General features: G+C 59.0%; 1 protein-coding gene across 1 annotated transcript in view; it reads right to left on the minus strand.

Annotated features, from left to right (window-relative positions):
• Window positions 1-19,278, minus strand: part of HMCN2 (hemicentin 2) — a 166,454-nt gene that overhangs the window by 19,410 nt on the left and 127,766 nt on the right. The window contains exons 64-85 of the mRNA XM_075559554.1: window positions 18,305-18,448; window positions 18,061-18,220; window positions 17,849-17,973; window positions 17,302-17,485; window positions 15,748-15,845; window positions 14,900-15,166; window positions 14,022-14,212; window positions 13,537-13,618; window positions 13,303-13,439; window positions 12,709-12,850; window positions 12,481-12,625; window positions 11,715-11,842; window positions 10,712-10,868; window positions 9,485-9,606; window positions 8,591-8,755; window positions 7,158-7,265; window positions 6,818-6,952; window positions 6,600-6,734; window positions 3,932-4,122; window positions 2,511-2,724; window positions 1,402-1,536; window positions 303-493 (exon numbers count right to left, since the gene is read on the minus strand). Coding sequence (XP_075415669.1) covers window positions 303-493; window positions 1,402-1,536; window positions 2,511-2,724; window positions 3,932-4,122; window positions 6,600-6,734; window positions 6,818-6,952; window positions 7,158-7,265; window positions 8,591-8,755; window positions 9,485-9,606; window positions 10,712-10,868; window positions 11,715-11,842; window positions 12,481-12,625; window positions 12,709-12,850; window positions 13,303-13,439; window positions 13,537-13,618; window positions 14,022-14,212; window positions 14,900-15,166; window positions 15,748-15,845; window positions 17,302-17,485; window positions 17,849-17,973; window positions 18,061-18,220; window positions 18,305-18,448 — 3,356 coding nt within the window. The remainder of the gene's footprint in view (window positions 1-302; window positions 494-1,401; window positions 1,537-2,510; window positions 2,725-3,931; window positions 4,123-6,599; window positions 6,735-6,817; window positions 6,953-7,157; window positions 7,266-8,590; window positions 8,756-9,484; window positions 9,607-10,711; window positions 10,869-11,714; window positions 11,843-12,480; window positions 12,626-12,708; window positions 12,851-13,302; window positions 13,440-13,536; window positions 13,619-14,021; window positions 14,213-14,899; window positions 15,167-15,747; window positions 15,846-17,301; window positions 17,486-17,848; window positions 17,974-18,060; window positions 18,221-18,304; window positions 18,449-19,278) is intronic.

Below are 19,278 nucleotides of genomic sequence, written 5' to 3' on the forward strand. Positions count from 1 at the left end.
CCTGTGTTCACAGTGACCACCACCAACATCAACAGCACAGTCTAATGATGACGCGATTCACAGTAGCATTTAAAACAGAGTGATGTGCCCTGCCTGGGGGATGCACTGGTTATGGGGCCTGGGGCAAATCAATGAGCCGCTCTGCCCTTTAGTATCTTCCTCTCTAAAATAGGGGGCCTGCCCCCCAGGGATGCTTGAGAAAATGTGGGCTCCCATGCCCAGCCGGAGAAGCCTCCTGAACAGAGAAGGTGAAGCTAAGGTTGTCCCCGGCAGCCCCATCCTAGGTACCAGACCCTTTTTACCTCGGTCCTGTGGATGGCCAGGGAGCCGTTCTGCAGCTGGTGCTGGAGAAGGCTGCCCCGCAGTGGGAGGCCGTCCTTGTTCCAGCGGACGTTGGGCACTGGGTCTCCATGGACCACACAGTCCAGCCGGATGCTGCCCCCCACGGGTTCCACCAGGTAGGAGAAGGGCTTCCCTTGTAGGCTGGGAGCCTCTGCACAGAGTGACATCAGAGAGAGTCAGGAAGAAGGTTCTCTTCAGACTCAGTCTTGCCCAACCTCTGCCTGCAGGGGCCTTCCGAGTGTCCCGGCAGGTAGCTCAGCACGCATCAAGGGTGGCAAACACGCTCCACCACATGGGCCTAATCCAAAAGACTGGTAGTGGCTGCCAGGAAGACTGTGTTGAGAAGGATTTTGAAGACCAGTGGCAATGGTACTGCGGTTGATTTGTGATGCCTGGCACAGGCACACACAGGAAGGCAGTGCTCTGTGTGTTAGATACTCTCTCAGAGAGATGGATTAGCTCAGCCCCAGAGCACCACCTCCCCTGCCAGGTACCTTGAGAAATATGAGCCATCTGATCATGAAGACCCCTGGCTGTGCACAGTCACAGATTTCCTTCATGCTCATTTCAAATGTTTCAAATGTTTGTGGATGCCCTTTTACAGTCTCCTGAGGTTGAATTAACCAGAAGCTGCATCTGCGTCCTAGTGTCCTGGGCTGTTTGCGCCCCTCGATCAATCCCCAACCCCCCACCCTGAAGTTAAGCAAATGAAGCCATGGTGTCACTGAGGGTTAAAGGGCTGCCCCACAAGGGCTCATTGGACAGGATGGCAAGCATCACATTTTTTGCTCCTATGCTTTCCTCCTGCATGGGGGCTGCCCAATTTCAGGTAGTGAGTGTCACAGGCCAATAGGTCAGATCCCCAAGTCTCCTTGTACTGAGGCCCGGGCGCCTACGCTGGAGACTGATGGAGTCTAGCGAGGCACTAGGACCTTGTTGTCATGTAAAGCTTCCCAGGGGGAGGGGCTGTGATGCGCAGCCAGAGAGAAGAGCCCCTCACTTTTGGTATGTGGCTTGGATCTACTGAGGATGGAGAAAGGTCACCTGGGCAAACCCCACCTTTCACGTGGACGAAGCTGACGGCCTGCACACGGCCCACTCTGTTCTCTGCCCAGCAGATGTAGGTCCCGCTGTCTGCTCTGGTGACTGCCACCCGCTGCAGCGTGCTGCCCCCGTCCTGTTCCGACACCCCTTCTGTGGCAGAGAAAGAGAGCCCCCTCCCGGGGAAGGGGTGGCTCTGAGCCCAGGGTGACAGGGACCTCTTGCCCTGAACACTTAGACGGGGGACAAGCAGGTGCTCTATCGTGCTGTGGAAACAAGTTTCCCTTCTCCCCAGGTGGGAGTCCCATCAAGTCAGACATGCTGGGGGCACAGGCCATCCTAGACCGTTTCAGTTTCAGGTGCACATGGTGGATCTGATGAGTGGCCAAGGGCAGGTTTGGGGGACCCCTCAACATATGGTATTTGCAGCCTACACCGCGGTGGTCAACACGCAGATGGAACCTATCAGTGGGCGTTCTGCATTTTTTGCAATGGGGGTGGCATCGCCCTGACAATAGGAATGGGGCCAAGGGTTCCCATTGCTCGGGCCTCTCCTTTGGGGGAGGCACCTCCCACATTCCGTCATTCTGTCCCCAGAACTTCCCTTCACCCTATTTTATAGATGGAGACGTTGGGCTCAGAGAGGCTGAGTCCCCTGCCCAAGGTCATGGCCCCTAGAAGCGCTGGGACCCAGCCTGGCTTTCTTGTACTGGCCCCACTTGCAGGGCGCCTAATGCAGGCAGTGTCCTGTTGTAGTGGGGGACCCCTAGCGATTCAATCGGCAGATGCTCACTGAGCGCCTGTCATGCACCCTGAGGGATTTGTGCCTGCCCAGACATCTCCTGAGTCCCAGGTGGGAAGACAGTGCGTCCAAGGAGAGGGGCTTACAGGGGGAGGGGGTCTTCTCCTCCCAGCCTCCAGGGCTCCAGGTGAGTCTTTTACCCAGGTGGCATCTCTGGGCTTGATGTGTGGCTGGGGTAGGGACGCCACACCGGTTTGCCTTTATAAACACACACACACACACACACACACACATACACACACACACACTGCCACCCCCTCGCCCCCTCACAGAGTTCAGAGGATCTCCCCACCTGCCCTCCCACCCACCCCCTGTAGGCCCAGACCTGTGACCAGCCGGTCGTTGACCGTCCAGCCAATCCGGGGCGTGGGGCTGCCCCTGGCCGCACACCGGAGCCACAGCCTCTCCCCCAGGCGCAGGCTGCGGTCTCCAGGCAGGGTGGTGAACACGGGCAGTGCCAGGATGGTGAGATGCACGCGGCGGCGGGCACGGCCCGCAGCATTCTGGGCCGTGCAGGTGTAGGTGCCCGCGTCACGGCTCTGTGGGCAGAAAGGGAGGTCAGGTTGAGCACCCACCGCCCCCTACCTCCTTGAGCTAGAATGCCCTCAGGGGCCACTACCCATCGTGACCGTCCAGCCCAGAGAGTTGAGTTGACTTGCCCATGGTCTCACAGCTAGCCAAGGGCACAGTTCTACCACCATGGCCTCATGGGGACCAGCACTTACTCTGTGCCAGGCTCTGTGCTTAGATGTTGACTGGCACCAGCTCACTGCACACTCACCCCATGTGACAAGCCCAACTTTGGGGGTCTCCATGTGGAGGGTCCCGCAAGGCTCAGAGGTGTTATGTGGTCAAGTGGAGCAGGGCTGGGGAGCTCACCACTGTCCTTTCAGGACCCAGATCCATCCTAAGGCCTCCATGATCCACCTCCAGGCACATGTTCCACCCACGCAGCTGCCCATTCCCTGGGGTCCTGCTCTTTACACAGGGGCAGGATCTGGTGGGTGCTGGAGGTAGGGGCCTCACCCATGCCCCTGGCCGGCTCCACCTCAGGGCTGTTTGCGGACGACCCACCCTGGGCTCTCTCCCTGCCCCCCAGGAGGCAGCCAGGAGGCCCAGCTCCAAATCCCGCTCCTGCCTTTTAGCACAATGTATCTTGGCAAACTCGGTCCCCGTCTGAACCCTGGCCTCTTGATTGGTCTGTGAGGATGGTAACACCTATCTCCCAAGGTTTTTGGGGCTAAGAGACGACCGGGGCTCTGCACAGAGCATGAGAAACAGTGAGCGCTCAGCCAATGCTTGCGCTTGTCGTTGCTCTAATTATTCCCCACTGTGGTCTGGAGCCCTGGCAGCGTAATGATTACCAGTTGGACTGCTAACCGCAAGGCCAGCAGTTTAAAACCACCAGCCAGCTCTGCGGGAGAAAGAAGAGGCTTTTCACTCCCCTAAAGAGCTGCAGTTTCGCAAACAAACCCACAGGAGCAGCTCCACCCTGTCCTACAGGTCTCTGTGAGTCAGCATGGCAGTTTGGTTTGGCGTGGTGGTCTGCTGAAGGGTGGGTTAAGTGATGGTCTGTCACTCGAGAGTCAGTGGTTCAAACCCACCGGTGGCACCCGGGGAGAAAGATGAGTCTGTCGGCATTCCTAAGGCCGACAGTCTCAGAGGTTCTAAGGCGCAGTTCTGTGGGAGCAGATGGACGACGGTGGGCTGGGCTTGGTGTTGGCGCTTGGCCAGCCGGCCCCTCACCTCTGAGTCCTTCACCAGCAGCTCCCCGGAAGGCTGGATGGAGAACTTGCCCTCCGCTCCAGAGACAGGTTGCCCGTCCTTTTCCCAGGTGATGGCGGGCGCCGGACTGCCCCTGGCCGTGCAGGGCAAGAGGGCGTGGGAGCCTTCCGTGGTGGACAGGTCGGGGAGGCCAGTCTCAATCACGGGAGGCTCTGAGGGGAGAGGAAGGTCCACTGCACTTAGGGCTGGGCTCTAGCTGAGCTGGGGTAGAGTGCCACTGGCCCGGTGCCCGTGAAAGTGGACACTTGGCCTGGCTCCTCAGTTCCTTCCTCCACCCTCATCTGCTGCCCCCACCACTCTTGGGTCATGAGTCATCACCTGTGGGCTGGATGAAGTCTGGATTCTCTTGAATTTGGTGAGACTGTGTGTTAGGAAGGAGAAAGATGGGGCTCTGGGGAGCCTCACGGGTGGAGTGTGTTTGTAGTCTGTCTGCCATGTCCTGTAAGGTCGCTCGCTATGAATCGGCATCGAGTGGATGGCAGTGAGTTTGGTTTTAGGCTTGGCATGTGATGAAGTGTGTGTGCCCCTACCCCTCCCATGTTGGCATCGCAGCCCCTAGTCCTGTAGGGGTGGAGACAGGGGTTGCTTTGTTATTATAATTAGAGCCACCAGGATAGGCAGCTGTCTAAACTTAACCACTTCTGAGTGATCAAGAGGAGAAAGGCAGACACCACACACACACCACACACCATACATACACACACCACACACACACCACCACACCACCCACCAAAACCACACCCACACACACCATACATACACACACCACACACACAGACACACCACACACACAGACACACACACCACACACATACACACCATACACACAGACACACACCACACACACACCACCACACCACACACCACACACCATACATACACACACCACACACACACCACACATCACACACCATACATACACACACCACACACACACCACCACACCACCCACCAAAACCACACCCACACACACCATACATACACACACCACACACACAGACACACCACACACACACCACCACACCACCCACCAAAACCACACCCACACACACCATACATACACACACCACACACACACCACCACACCACACACCAAAACCACACCCACACACACTATACATACACACACCACACACACAGACACACCATACACACAGACACACAGACCACACACAGACACACACCACACACCAAAACCACACCACACACCAAAACCACACCCACACACACCATACATACACACACCACACACACATACACACCACACACACAGACACACACACCACACACAGACACACACACCACACACAGACACACACCACACACACACCACCACACCACCCACCAAAACCACACCCACACACACCATACATACACACACCACACACACAGACACACACACCACACACAGACACACACCACACACACATAGTACACACACAGACCACACACACACACAGTACACACACACACACCACACACCAAAACCACACCCACACACACCATACATACACACACCACACACACATACACACCATACACACAGACACACACACCACACACACAGACACACACCACACACACATAGTACACACACAGACCACACACACACACAGTACACACACACACCACACACACGAAGACAGATGGCAGACGACGGCAGTCTCAAGCGGTCCCCACTCGGAGCCCTTCTCTCCCAAGACATTTTCAAGGGCCTGCGCTGCCAGCCGCCCCTGGCCAGAATGCACGTAGAAACCTCTCACTGATGCCCATTCTCCTCAACCCCATGTTCAGTCATACAGCTTCATGGGGTGGCGGGGAGGGGCTTGAGACCCACAGGTAAAGAAACACTGGGCAAGACAAGACCTCAAGGAAGCCCCAAACCTGCTAACCAAGAAGGGGTGGACACAGCCCCCGGCCCTGCTCCTACCCTCCAGGATGGTGAGACCATGAAGGTCTGTCTTTGAAGCCAGACTGTGGCTGTGTTTAGACACGGTAACAGTGACTCGATGGGACATGGGCTACATGCGTGTGTGTGCACCCACCAACTAAATAAAAGCTTAGGCTGGATCCACCTGGGCTCAGGCCACCTGCAGGGCTCAAAGCAGAACCGCTGCCACCAAACCTGTGCATCTGGCTCCCGGAAAAGGACACGTGGGTCTAGAAGCAAGCCTGGAGCCAGGAGCCCCCCTGAGTCCCCTGAGCTCACAGCCCAAGTCTAGGGTGGCAGTGGGGTCAACACCAGTGATGCCCGGTGGGAAACGAGACCACTGGGATCAGAACAAGGTGGGGACCCCCACAGAACAGCCCCAGGATGCTTTGCCGGTGGTTGGCCAATCACATCTCCTGATCTTTGGAGCTGGGGATGGTCCCAACTCGGGGCGGTACATTTGGTTTAGGTATGGGCGAGAAAAGAGACGGACTTGTCAATGGTGACTGGAAAGTCAGACTGAATGGGAAGGAGCCAGAGAGAAGGCTGTGGGGATGAGGATCTACTCTCAGAAGCCAGACTCTGGGGGCCGGGGAGACCACCTGTTTGCCACCAGCAGTGCTTGGGTTCAGGGATGCTGGGACACGCCCGGTTCCATCTGTCCACTCCCTCCCACCTCAGCCCTTGCCCCAGGCTCACCTTGCACCACCAACCGCGTTTTCCCCGTAGCGCTGCCGGCGCTGTTCTGAGCAACACAGAAATAGTTCCCGGCATCCTCTCTGCTGGCATGGACAATCCGCAGCTCTCCACTGGGGAGGACCTGGGTTCTTGCTCCTGGATGGGGGGCGGGGGGTGAGCTAGGCAGGAGGGAGACGTTGGCCTGCACCATCCTCCCCTGGGCTGTCATGGAAATGCACCTGCAGGGAGACTGAGCCCCTCCTTCTGCCAGGTGACACTTGGTTGGGGGATGCCGGAGGCCTCACAGGGCAGCACCACCTCGTCCTCCTCCACCACGTGCACCACACTGGGCAGCGGCTTCACCACGGGCGAGGCTGTCCAAAAGTAGGGCAGAGGTGACTTTGTCACCAGGGCCCTCCGGCCAGGTAACCTCTGACTTTCCCCCAGGAGGTGGAAAGATTCTTTTCTCCCTAGGAATCCCATCAGGGAGTCAGGTAGAGGCGGGTCCTCATTCCTGTCCTTTGACCTCTCCCTTCCCACCTGCTCTACCGTCCCAAGGGCTGCCTTGCCCTCGCTCACCTTGCACTGTGAGGACCACCTGCTTGTGGGCCACGCCTGCAGAGTTGCGGGCGGTGCAGGTGTAGCGGCCAGAGTGGATAGGGAGGGCCTGCCCGATCTCCAGGGCTCCTGGGGGGTTGGGGGTTGGGGATGGGCAGAGAGAAGATGGGGGCAGATATGCCCAGTGGTGGAGCAGCTGGGTCCTCACAAAGCCCAGGCCATCCACACTGCCTGTCCAGCCCATGGTCAACAGCACCGAGCAGAGACACAGTGGGAACTGGGGGCCAGGCCAGCCTGCTCCCCACCCAGAGCATACACATAGGCAAGTCCCTTTCACCCACTGGGCCTCAGCCTCCTTGTGCATTCAAAGAGGACTCAGATGACACCATCTCTGATCTGCCCTGGCCGAGCCACAGTTCCATAAGCCCTCCTCATCCTGCTCTGCTACAAAGTTGCCTCCTCCAGGAAGCCTCTTCAGATTGCTGCCCTGTCTTATCCTCCCATCAGTCCTGGGTAGGTAGCGAGCGGACACCATCTGAACATTCCTGGACCACAGACTCCACCTCAGCAGTCAAACAGCTTCTCAGTCATCCTCCCCGGGGGCCCCTGCGGGCCTGCTCAGTGGCGAGGGAGGGAGGAGCACTGGACTCAGGGCCACCTTCCACACCCCTGGCCAGCTGTCGCTGCCAACCAGATTGCTCCATAGCTGGGCTTTCCCCTCGCCAGCTGCAGGCGGGAAAGGCTCCTGAAATTCACATCGAGCCAGCAGGGCCCCGACTTCAGGATTCCACTAGCCAACGAATCAATCGCTTTAATTTGGGAAATTCCCTTAACGCTCACCAGTTCCTTATTTTGACATGCAAAGCCGTTTAAAAAGAAATACATAAACACCCTCCATGATGACTCAGCTTCATAAAATGAAGGGTTTTTCAACACACACACACACACACACACACACGCATCATTTCAGAATAAAGGTCCTACACATAACCACCCATTGCCTTGGGGTGGATTCTGACTCACAGCAACTGTAAATCCTTATGGGGGTGAACAGCCTCATCTCTCTCCCACGGAGGAGCTCGTGGGTTTTGAACGGACAACCTTGTGGTTAGCAGTCCAGTGCTATTCCCTCAGCACCGCCAGGGCTCCTTGAATAAAGGTCAAGTCTTCCCAGCAGAGAAGATCCGCTCTAGGAAAACACTCTCTGTGGTTCTTTTCTCCCTTCTCATTTTGCTGTCAAACAACAGTGTCAGAGAACCACTGACGGATCTCAAAGCTGCAGTGCGGAGGGAATCAGGAGGTCCAGAGAGGGCAAGGGGGCCTCCCCAGGTCACACAGTGAACAGCAGAACCAGGCCAGAACTGTCCTTCCTGCCCCACCACATGGTCTCAATTAGCCCTTTCACCCGCGTTGTCAGTTCTCCTGGTCTCCCTCTGTGGCACACCCTTACTGACCTGCTGGGGAGACACGATAGCCGTTCCCTCGCAGCCCCAGCTGGGCGCCTCCCTTGCTCCAGGACACCATGGGGGCTGGGATGCCAGTGCTGTGGCACGTGAGGACCACGGGCGCCATCCTGGTCACCGTGAAGTCTGTCTGGTCGTCAGCAATGGTGGGAGGCACTGAAAAGCAAGGTAAGGCTTGAGGTCCTGCTGGGGTCTGCAGGGAACACGCGGGCACAGGGACAGGAGCATGAGAACCATGAATGGAGTGGACGGTGGGCGGCCAAGGGCCAGCGAGGGCTGTGCATAGAGGGGAATCCACATTCCATCACTCTGCCGCTCTCTTGCTGGGGGCAGGAATACCGTGCCCAAAAGCTTTCTACAGGGACATGGGCCCTGTCACTTCCCAGGAGGGCTTTGTGGGAGGGGCCCTAGACAAGCCCCGAGGGGACTGGACCCTCATCCGGAAAGGTGGCGGGCAGCAGGTGTTGGGTGGGTGCACGGTGCAGGGAAGGGTGTCCTGGCAGAGGGATCAGCATGCACGCAGGCTCCGGGTAAGGATAACCAGCAGTGGTGTAAGCTGCAGCAGGAGAAGGGGCGGGGGCTGGACCCCACAGGACCTGGTCTCTGTGGGGTACTTTTGGATGCAGTCCCCAGAGCAGTGGGCAGCCACAGGGGGAGGGATTTTAGCTCAGGCGATGACAGCCAAACTTGGGTTTGGGAAGCTCTGGGTTGGGGAGAGGAACTGCGCCGGAGCTTGGGTTACTTTATGTTGGTGTTGGTAAGGTGGGATCGAAGAGAGATTGCTGGAGCAGATGCCCAAGAATAAACCAGCGCCAAGCCCCTGCAGGCAGAGCGAGCGACCGAGGGCAGGAAGGTGCCTGGCCCTGCGCCAACCCTCTTACTCACTGTGAATGGTCACCCAGTAGAGCCTGCTGGCCTCTCCCACCTCATTGCTCACTGCACACTCAAACTGGCCCGAGTCCTGGGGGCTGGGGTCTGCGAGGAGCAGGGCATTGGAGGGCAGGAGCCTGGGACAGATGGACAGAAGGTTGGCTGCCACGTAAAGGGCCACGTGGCCTACCTGACAGGGCAGCCTGTGTTTGAGGGCCCCTGGCCATTTCCCCTCCCTGCATCTGGACTCCCGCCTTGACTCGAAACATGTCTTCTAGAAATCTCTGCTCCCACCAAGATCAGCAGCAGTACTTCGTTCCGGTTTCTGGGGTGGGGGGTGATGGGTGTTTTCTGACCTGGCCTGTTTCCTACAGCACCTGTCCAGCAGACTGTGCCTTATAAGGACCACCCTCCCAACTCTCATCGCAGCTGCCCCATGCACTGAGCGCCTGCTCCGGGCAAAGCACCAAACAGTGAGCATGCACTGACTCCACTGGTGTGTCTGCACCCTCAGTCCCCCAATGGTCACTGAGCTCTGGCCGTCCTTGAGAACATGGAGATCCCGGGGACACCTGCCACGTGTCCTAACTGGAGCCCTTTCTAATCCACTAGTGACTGCCGGCGCTTTGAAGGACAAACTTTTTTTTCTTGGGCTGTAGGTCCCAAAGGCTCCCATCCACTGCCAGGTGCCCATCTGGGTGTAAAGACACTTCTGGCCCCAAGGTCAAGGACATGAGTGCTGGCCCTTCAGGGGAAGGAGCCCAGTCAGCACAGGGGTTAAGCACGGAATTGCTAACAGACAGGTCAGTGGTGAGAACCCATCCTCCACTCGGATGTGGCACCTGCTTCAGTAACGATGACAGTCAAACTGATGGGGCAGTAGTACTTTGTCCTCTAGGATCACCCGCTAATGTAGTGGTTATATATGGGGTTTCTAACTGCAAAGTCAGCGGTTTGAAACCACCAGTCCCCCTTTCCCCCCACACCAAGGGAGAACGATGGGTCTTTCAGTTCCCATCAAGAGCTACAGCCTCAGAAACCACAGGGGCAGTCAGCATCAACTCCATGGCAGGGAGTTTGGTTTTACATGGCCGACTGGATGGTAACAAGCTTTGGGTTTGGGGTTTGCCTTTGGTGAGATCCCCAGGAGGTAGGCCCCAATCCAGACCAGACTCCTCAGGGAGATGGGCACCCCGTCCCATCTGGACATCACGTGGGGCTACTGAGGGGCCAACTTGTTACCGGTAGGTGTCCTGCTGCAGGTGGAAGTCCAGCTTCTGTCCGTCCTTCCACCAGACCACGAGGGGCTTGGGGGAGCCGCTGGCCTCACAGGGTAGGGAGGCTCGGGTGTGGGCGGTCAGGGTCAGGTTTGAGGGGCCAGGCGCAATGGCTGGAGGCTCTGGGGGGAGAGGGTAGGCATCAGGAAGCAGGGTGCAGGGTGGGGTCATGGACAGAGGGCACTAGCTCCTACCCTCAACCCATCCTGAGGGAGGCATGAGGAGCTGGGACAGCGGGACCTTCGTCATCACCGAGGCTGGTGTCCCCGAGTCGCCTCTCCTTGAACAAGGCCTCCAGGGCTCTACTCGGCTCATCAGTCCCTGAGCTGGGCCCCCCGCATGGTCTCAACTAAGGTGTCTGGGGCAGTGGGAACGGGACGTGCAGCCGTGGATGACACTGATGTTACACCCACTCTTTCCTACGTTTCTGCCAGATCACACACTGAAGGAGGCCTCATGGGGCGGCCGCACTGGGCCACTAACTGAAAGGCCAGCGGTTCAAGCCCACCAGTTGCTCCGTGGAGGAAAGATGAGGCAGTCTGCTTGCTCAATGAAGACTTACAGCCATGGGAAACCACGGGGGGGTGGGGTGTCGCAGTTCCATTCAGTCCTCTAGGGCCACTGGGGGTTGGAGTCCACTGAATAGCAATGGTCTGTTGTTGCTGGTCTATCCCACGGGTCAGGTAATAACACAGCGGTCAGGAGGGTCACTGCTGTGTTCTAGCTCATAATGACCCTACGTACGACAGAGTGAGACCCTGCCCGGCCTGCGCCGGCCTCATGGTGGGTGTGATGTGTGAGCCCGTGACACAGCCACTCTGGCCGTACGTCTCCTTGAGGGCATAATCCGTGGGTGAAAATGAATACGCAGGCTTAGAGTGTGGTTCGCACTCTGAAACGTGGAGAGTACAGTTCCTGGCTCCAGACGTCTGGAGTGACCCACAGAGGCCAGGGCTGAGGCCACCTACCGAAGACCTGGAGGTGGCGGCTTTGCCGGTCAGAACCTGCGGAGCTGGCTGCCAGGCAGAGGTAGTGGCCGGCATCCTGGGTCAGGACTGGCTGGATCCTCAGGGAACCATCGGGCAGGAGCTCCAATCTGGAAAAGAGGGTGGGATGGCCAGCAGCCCTAGCTGGGCACCGTGGGCACCTGGATCCCCAGTACTATCCCCAGGAAAACCTTCCTCTTCACCCCCTGCACCCAGGACAGGATGGCATTCAGGAGCCAGAGCCCTGTGTCCACAAGGCCACAATCAGAGGGCCTCTCCCCGTACCCCAGCAACACCCCAACCCAGCATCAGAGGAGACAGAAGTCCCTCGGTCAGCCTGGGTCCCTTCCCCAAGGCCAGACCCACAGCCAGGTCTGTACTGTGGAATCCTGCCCCAGCCCCAGCTGACAGAATCGGGCATGGGGTTGTCACCCAGGCCGAGCCAAGGGAATGCTATGAAATGTTGGAATTGGGGTTCACAGATGCCTCGGCAGGTTGTGTGAGCTGAGGGACCAGGACACACCTCTGCCATGCGCACAAAGTAGGTGTGCAACAGAGTGACAGTGAGAGAGCCCTGAAGCACACACAAGCAGCAAACAGGGTGGGCCGCATCTTAATGAGCGCAGGCCTGTCCTCCGGTTCTGCGCCTGTTCATGCGACAGAATCCTGCTCCAGCTGCCCCGGGGGACTTCGGCTTCCACCCAGACAGTGGCACTGGAGAGGCCTGCCTCCCCTTCCCAGCTCCCACCTTGGGTTCCCAGGATCCAAGGGGATACCATCCTTCCGCCAGCTCATGAGAGGCTGGGGGACCCCATCAGCCTGGCAGGCCAGCAGGGCTGTGTGGTTCACAGAGGCATTCACTGTGGGGGGCCCCGGCCGGATGGTGGGTGTCGCTGTAAGAGCAGAGAAAGTAAGTGCTGGGAGCCCCGTGGGGCTGTGGGGTGGGCGTGTGGGGGCAGGGCGCGGGTGTACTCACTGTAGACGTCCACTTGGAAGGCCACGCTGGTGCTGCCCGCAGCATTGCGAGCCGTGCAGCTGTAGTTGCCACTGTCGGCCATGCTCAGGGCCTGCAGCTGGAGGAACCTGCCCCGCTCAGGGAACTGTGTGTGGGCATCTGCCTGCAAAGTGCCGGGGGAGTGTGTGTGCGTGCAGGGAGACTCCATCAGCTCTGTGCCAGGCCCCAGGCCCCAGGCCCCATCTGCCAGCGACCCTCCAGGGAGAGCATGGAAAAAATCAGCTGTTCTGAGCTACCCTATAGCCCTGGGAGAAGGGAGAAGCAGCCTGCATGGAGCGCTCCTGTCTGGGGAGAGGCCGAGGGGGATGCGTGCTCAGAAAAGGAGCTGGCTCTCCTTGGCGCCATGGCGGCCAGCTAGAGGGCGGTGCTCAAACCAGTCTGGGACAGGCCAAATCAGACTATAGCGGGCTATAGCGGGAAGAAGTCCTGGAGCAAAGCCTCCATCTTCCTGTCCGTGACATGGGCATGACCCAAGAATGTAGGCAGGAAAGCAATATTTTCTGGGTCCGGTCCAGTCAGTGTCTGTCCCTCCTGGAGGCCCAGGCTGGCACCTACCTGCAACAGGATGCCATCTCGGTGCCACTCAATCTCGGGTGCTGGCTCTGCCTCCACGGAGCACTCCAGGATCAGCTGCCCTGGGGCCAGGCCGACCACCAAGCGGGAACCTTGGGGTCCAACAACACTGGGCGGGGCTGGGCAGGGACAGAGAGGACAAGTGAGATAGACTCCTGCCTTCACTGCGTCCTCTGCCACCGTCTCCCACCTCTGCCCCTGCCTCTGCACCCCTACCTTGAACTCGGACCCGGAAGCTCTTCTCGACTTCACCAGCAGGGCTCTTGGCCAGGCACGTGTACAGCCCAGAATCCCCCACCTGGGGATGGGGTGGAGTGGAGTGGGCGCCTGACTCGGGACCTGCCTGTCCACCCCCAGCCCTGGTTTCCTTCCAGCACATGCACATGGCTACCCACCCACCCCACCTCCACTCCGCCCGCATACACCCTGCCGCCTTCTCTGCTGAGCCAGCTCCCTCCCTGGGATGTTCCTTCTCTGCCTGCTTCCCACACTTGCTTCAGAGGCTAGTGCAGGGCCTGGCTTTTGCAGAGAGTCCTTCCGGGCCATGCCAGCCCTCCTCTGCCCCAGGACTCCCAGGCTGGGCAGGTAGGTCTCCCAGGGCACGGCCCATAGCCGGTTGTCTCTGTTTCCTCATGCCCTCCACAGGGCTGGGCACAAAGGCATCCCCCTCCCTGCTCCCAGGCTCCTCCCATAGCAGGTACCTGGACACCCTCGGCCCGGAGCACTCTGCCAGCCCTGCTGCCAGTCTCTGGCCGGTTCAGGGGCTGCCCGTCCTTGTGCCAGGTGACGTTGGGTGGGGGGCTTCCCTGGGCATCACAGAGCAGCTCCAACGGGGCTCCAGGAGTCAGCAGCAGCTCCGCAGTGTGGTCTGCATCCTCAATGTGAGGAGGATCTGCAAAAAAGCGCCCCCAACCCCGTTCAGCAGTGACCCCCTTCCTGGGGGGCTGGGAGCTCTGGCTCATCTCCCCACAGGCAGGGCCACAGGGCCACGGGTTGTGGGGGAGGCCGAGGGCCCATCTTCAGGAAACAGCACTGAGCCTCCAGGGTGAGTGGTGATGAAGGGGGCTTTAAAGCCAGCAAGTAGGCAGGGAAGACACGTTGTGCAGCATCGGCCTGGGGTCCTCAAGGTCAGCAGTTCAAAACCACCAGCCACCTTACTCGAGAAAGATAGAGAGCTACGGTCTCAGAAACCCACAGGGGCAGTTCTATGCTATGCTCCCTCTAATGTAGGGTTGCTATGAGTCGGCACCGACTGGACAGGAGTGAGCTTCCCCCAACACGTTCATTTTTGTGCTTGAAACTTAGGGTTCTACCCTTGATCTTGTTGCTTCTTCCTGCCATGCAGGTTTGGGGGAGGTGGCCAAGGCTCGAGACCCCAAGATAATCGAATCCCAGCCATCCATGATCCTGAGGGAAAGGCCAGTGACCCATCCGGACCCAGCCTGTCTCCTAAGCCCTGCTCCCAGGCAGCAAGCAGCCCCAGCCACTGAAGGCCTCTCTCCTTCCCCATTTTCTCCACACTGCCTCCCCGGAGTCCCTCCCTGTCCTCCCCGGCCCAATGCCAGGGTAGATGACCCACCCATCACCGTCAGCTGGAAGTGCCTCCGGGCTTCGCCTGCGTTGCTCTCGGCCAGGCAGGAGTAGAACCCCGAGTCAGCATTGTCCACTGTCTGCAGCCGGAGGCCAGGCCCCTGCTCAAGGCTCTGGGGAAACAAGGGCTCCCCGTCCTTCGTCCAGGACACGAGGGGCAGCGGGCTGCCGCGGGCCTCGCAGGGGAGCAGCACCGAGGAGCCACGGAGCACAGCCACATCTTTCTGGAACTCCACTGGCTCCAGGACAGGGGGCACTGTGCAAGCCAAGGGTGGGCAGGACCCATTTTATTCCATGCCAGGCTGCCCTCACTGGCCCTTCTCCCAGACAATCCCTCCTCAAATCTCCAACCTCGCCTCCACAGGGAGCCCTCCCGCAGAACCTCTCCACGCTCCCCCGGCATCCTTTCCCAGGTGTGCCAGAGTAAAACTGGTTCACTAGGTTTTCCAGACGTGGATTGCCAGGCCTTTCTTCCCAGGTACCTCCAGGTGGGCTCGAACTTCCCACCTTTCATGTAGGGGCGGAGCACGTTCACTGCTTGCACCTCTACTTCCTCCAGCTCATCTCTCAACAGCGCACCCGCCCACACCCACCTCATGGAAGCAAATAGGATACTCTTTGTTGGGAGGCTTCTCTGCAGCTCCTGTGCAGGCATCTGTCCCGCACTGACAGCTTTTTCAGAGCTGCCACTATGGCTAGTGAGATGGGCAAAAGCAGACCTGCATCCCTCCAGAGGGCTGACCCTCCCCTCCACCCAGATGAGCCCAGGGGACAGGGGTCTGGATTCTCACCTGTCAAGGCCAAAGGGACCTGCATCCCCCACCCCGGGCTCCATACCGTGCACTTGCAAGGTGAAGTTCCTGTCTGCCACACCAGCCGGGCTTGCAGCCACGCAGGTAAAGTTGCCTGAATCTGCCAGTTGCACCTGAGAAATCCTGAAATCCCAAGGCGGGGGGGGAAGGGAGCAGCTCGGTGGACATGCGAGACGGAACAAGTCCGGCCTCTGCTTAAACCCCTTTCCTGGCTCCCAGTGCCCCCCACAGTACAGACCCACACTACTCCCACCCCAACCCTGACCCAGTTGCCATGTGGACTCATCCACTGCCTGACTTCCTGCTTCCTAAATTCTAGAAGCTTCTCTGGTGCCCAGGCCCCCGCCGATCCTGTCACAAAGGTGACTTCTCTCTGGATTCACTGTTGTCTCATATCTGTCCCCTCTCTCCACAATGCACTCCAGCCAGGCTCTGGCCCGAACCACTCCTAAGCCTCTCTTGTCAAGGTCGCGACTAAGTGGCAGAAAGTCAAAGTCGGTGGTCAGTTCCCAAGCCTCGGGTCGCTTAGCTTCTGGTGTCCTTCCCTGCCCCCCACCCCTCATCTCTTCCTCCTCCCTGCTTGCTCTGCCCCCCCTTCTTCCTTGGCCCTTATCTCTGTTGCCCCGGCCAACACTGGCATCAAGGCCTCTATCTACCCAGCCCTGGCTCCTAAAAGCACCTGTTTGCTGACAATCCCCAAATGTCCATCTCCCCAAACTCTGCCCTGGGATAGATGCATCCAGCTTGGCTCTCCTGTCTCAGCGCCTCTCAAACCCATCGTTTTAGACACAACCTTAGAATGTGAACCTCCGTGTGGTCCCATCACAGATATTACAGCCTCAGAAACCCCCTACAGGATACTGAGAGTCAGAATTGACTCGATGTCAGTGGGTTTTAGGAAAGGTAATAGTCTTTCCAGGGTCCTGCGGCCCTTGGCCTCCCCCACGCTCCCCCACCCTCATTCTGCTCCGTGAACACAGCAGGCACATCCCACCTCAGGGTCTCCATGTGTCCCCTGCCCATGTCAAGCGTCTGGACACCTCCCACCTCTAAACTCACCTCAGTTGTCACCTGGACCCCCTAAAGCAGCCCCCTCTACTGCCACCTTTCACCCACTCCTGCCCTTGCATGGTTACGTCTGTTTATTTTCCACCCTCCCTCCCCACACAGACACCTGTCCTTGCTGCCCTGAAGCTTGCAGGGACAGGGACTTGCTGTGCTCACGCCTCTGTCCTGATGCTTGAACACTAGTAGCACCTCATAAGTGTCCTTGATTTGGCTCAAGCACTTTCATCCAGGAAGCCTTCTCTGATTTCCTCTGCCCCTGAGTTGGGGAGCCCCAGATGTCTTCTCTGGATTCTGTGTCTACCTCTCTCCCCCCATTGGATGTTGCAAGTGTCCAAGAGTGGAAGCCCTTCACGCCTGAGCCCTAGTGATGTTCTATTTGGGGCTGGGGTCCTCCAGCGCTGTCCCTCCTAAGCTTCTGTCTGTTGATAGTGTTTGTATTACCCAACCACTTAGATGTGTTTAATACTCCAACTGGGACCTGTGACCAGCCTGGATGGGGAGCCTTTCCCACCTGAGGGTGCGGCCGGAGTTGTAGAGGTGTGTGCGCTGGGACAGCGGGAGCGGTAGGCTGTCCTTCAGCCAGCTCACATGGATGGGTGGGGAGCCCCGGACAGGGCACGCCATGGTCACCATCTCTCCGGGTCTGCTCACCAGGGTCCCCATGCTGCCTGCGCCCTGCTCAATGGTGGGAGGGACTGGGGGCGACGGGGGAGGAGGCAGAGAGGGCAGAAGGGGATCCGTGAGGAGGTTCATGGCAGGTGGCCTCTTCATTTGAGAAATGAGGGGGTGGCAGCCGCACCCCGAGGCTCTCTCTTGCCTCTGTTTACCCCCTCCTTTTCCCGTGGGCATCCCTGGGGCGGGAATGGCTGAGACTCTAGCTTGTGGAAGACAGACAGCAGCCCACAGAGGCCGACTCAGACCTCGGCTGACAGTATGGGCCTAGTAGAAGCCCAGCCCAGCTCCCATCCTCACGTGGGCCCCCAGGTAGCCAGACCGCTGAAGCTCAAGATGGTGGGGCTGCCCCCTGCACCCCCACCCCGCATGGTCTGTTTGCTCACCCAGCACGTTCACGGTGTGCAGTCTGGCATCCTCCCCGGCAGGGCTGCGGGCCACACAGGTGTAGGCGCCGGAGTCCGAGGCCCGAAGGCCCTTCAGCACCAGGGAATGGCCATCCAGGTAGAAGCTGAAATGGGGGTGGTGCGGGGGGGGGGAGGGGTTACAGCAGAGGGCAGGCATATGAGGGTCTAGGAGAGTCCAGGCTTGGACTTACCGGAGGTGGGGACCCAGACCCTGGTCCAGTGGGCTCCCATCCTTCAGCCAGGCCACATCCGGCGGTGGCTGCCCCTCCACCTCGCAGTCCAGGTATGCCTCCTGTCCCTCCGGGATGGTGTGCTCCTGTATGGCGCCCGAGCTCCAGATCCTAGGGGCCACTGTGGCAGGGGCTGTGGGTGAGGCCTGGGGCAGTGGCAGGGGCAGGTCTGGGGCGGGTCTAGGAGGACAGGACAGAGACGTACCCAGCACGGCCACCAGGAAGTCCTTGCGGGCCTCTGCCTCGGCATTCTCTGCCACACAGGTGTAGGTGCCGCCCTGGGCTGGCTGCAGGCGACTCAGCTGCAAGCGGCCCCCCCGGGAGACCACGCCCTGGGCCACACTGCTCTCTGAGGGGAGAAGGGAACACCGGGCTTTCACCATGGCCCCGGGGACCACCACGGACTGGGCATAGATGTCAGGGGACCCCTGGAGGGTGTCCCTACCACCCACACTCTCCTAACACAGGCTGACTGGCCCTCCCCACAGGCCTGCATTTGCAACCGGGAATTTACTGAGCACCTATTACATGCCCTAGCCTTGAGCCTAGGAATCAAAGATGAATAAGACACCAGCCCTGTCCTCAAGGAGTTCAAAGTGTATCAGAGGAGACATACAGAAAACCAGCAGAGCCCCGTTAAACCTCTAATAGAGCCCAGGACGCAGGAGGAGGGTAGCCAGAGAGGGCATCAGACCACCCTGGAATGTGGGCAGGACTCAGGCCAGTGAAGGTGCAGGGTGGGTACTGCAGCCAGGGGAGCAGCGGAGAAGATAGGAGAAGCAACAGCATCCAGGGCCCAGCTGTTCCAGCCCTCAATACCATCCAGCTCCTCGCTGATCACCTTCCTCGTTATCCAACAGGGCACACTGACCACAATGTTGCAGGCATTCTTAGGTGGTGCCCGCCCAGGGGTCCAGGCCCCACACTGCACTAGAGGACGCACAGACAACCAGAGCATGTGAGACAGCAGCCAGCTGGCCGAGGACACCTCTCATTCTTCTGAGATGTCTTGGCCCAGTTACAGAGGGGTAGGGATATCGTGGGGAGGTAATGAAAGATACAAGGTCTCTGGTGGACAGGGGGAGGTTGGGGGAGGTCAGCAGGGGCGGGGAAAGGAGAGACATGGGAGGCAGGAGAAAGAGGTTTTTGTGCGGCTACACATTCAGGACAGACAGAGCA

The sequence above is a fragment of the Tenrec ecaudatus genome, chromosome 10 (genome assembly GCF_050624435.1).
Source record: "Tenrec ecaudatus isolate mTenEca1 chromosome 10, mTenEca1.hap1, whole genome shotgun sequence".
Taxonomy (NCBI): Eukaryota; Metazoa; Chordata; class Mammalia; order Afrosoricida; family Tenrecidae; genus Tenrec; species Tenrec ecaudatus.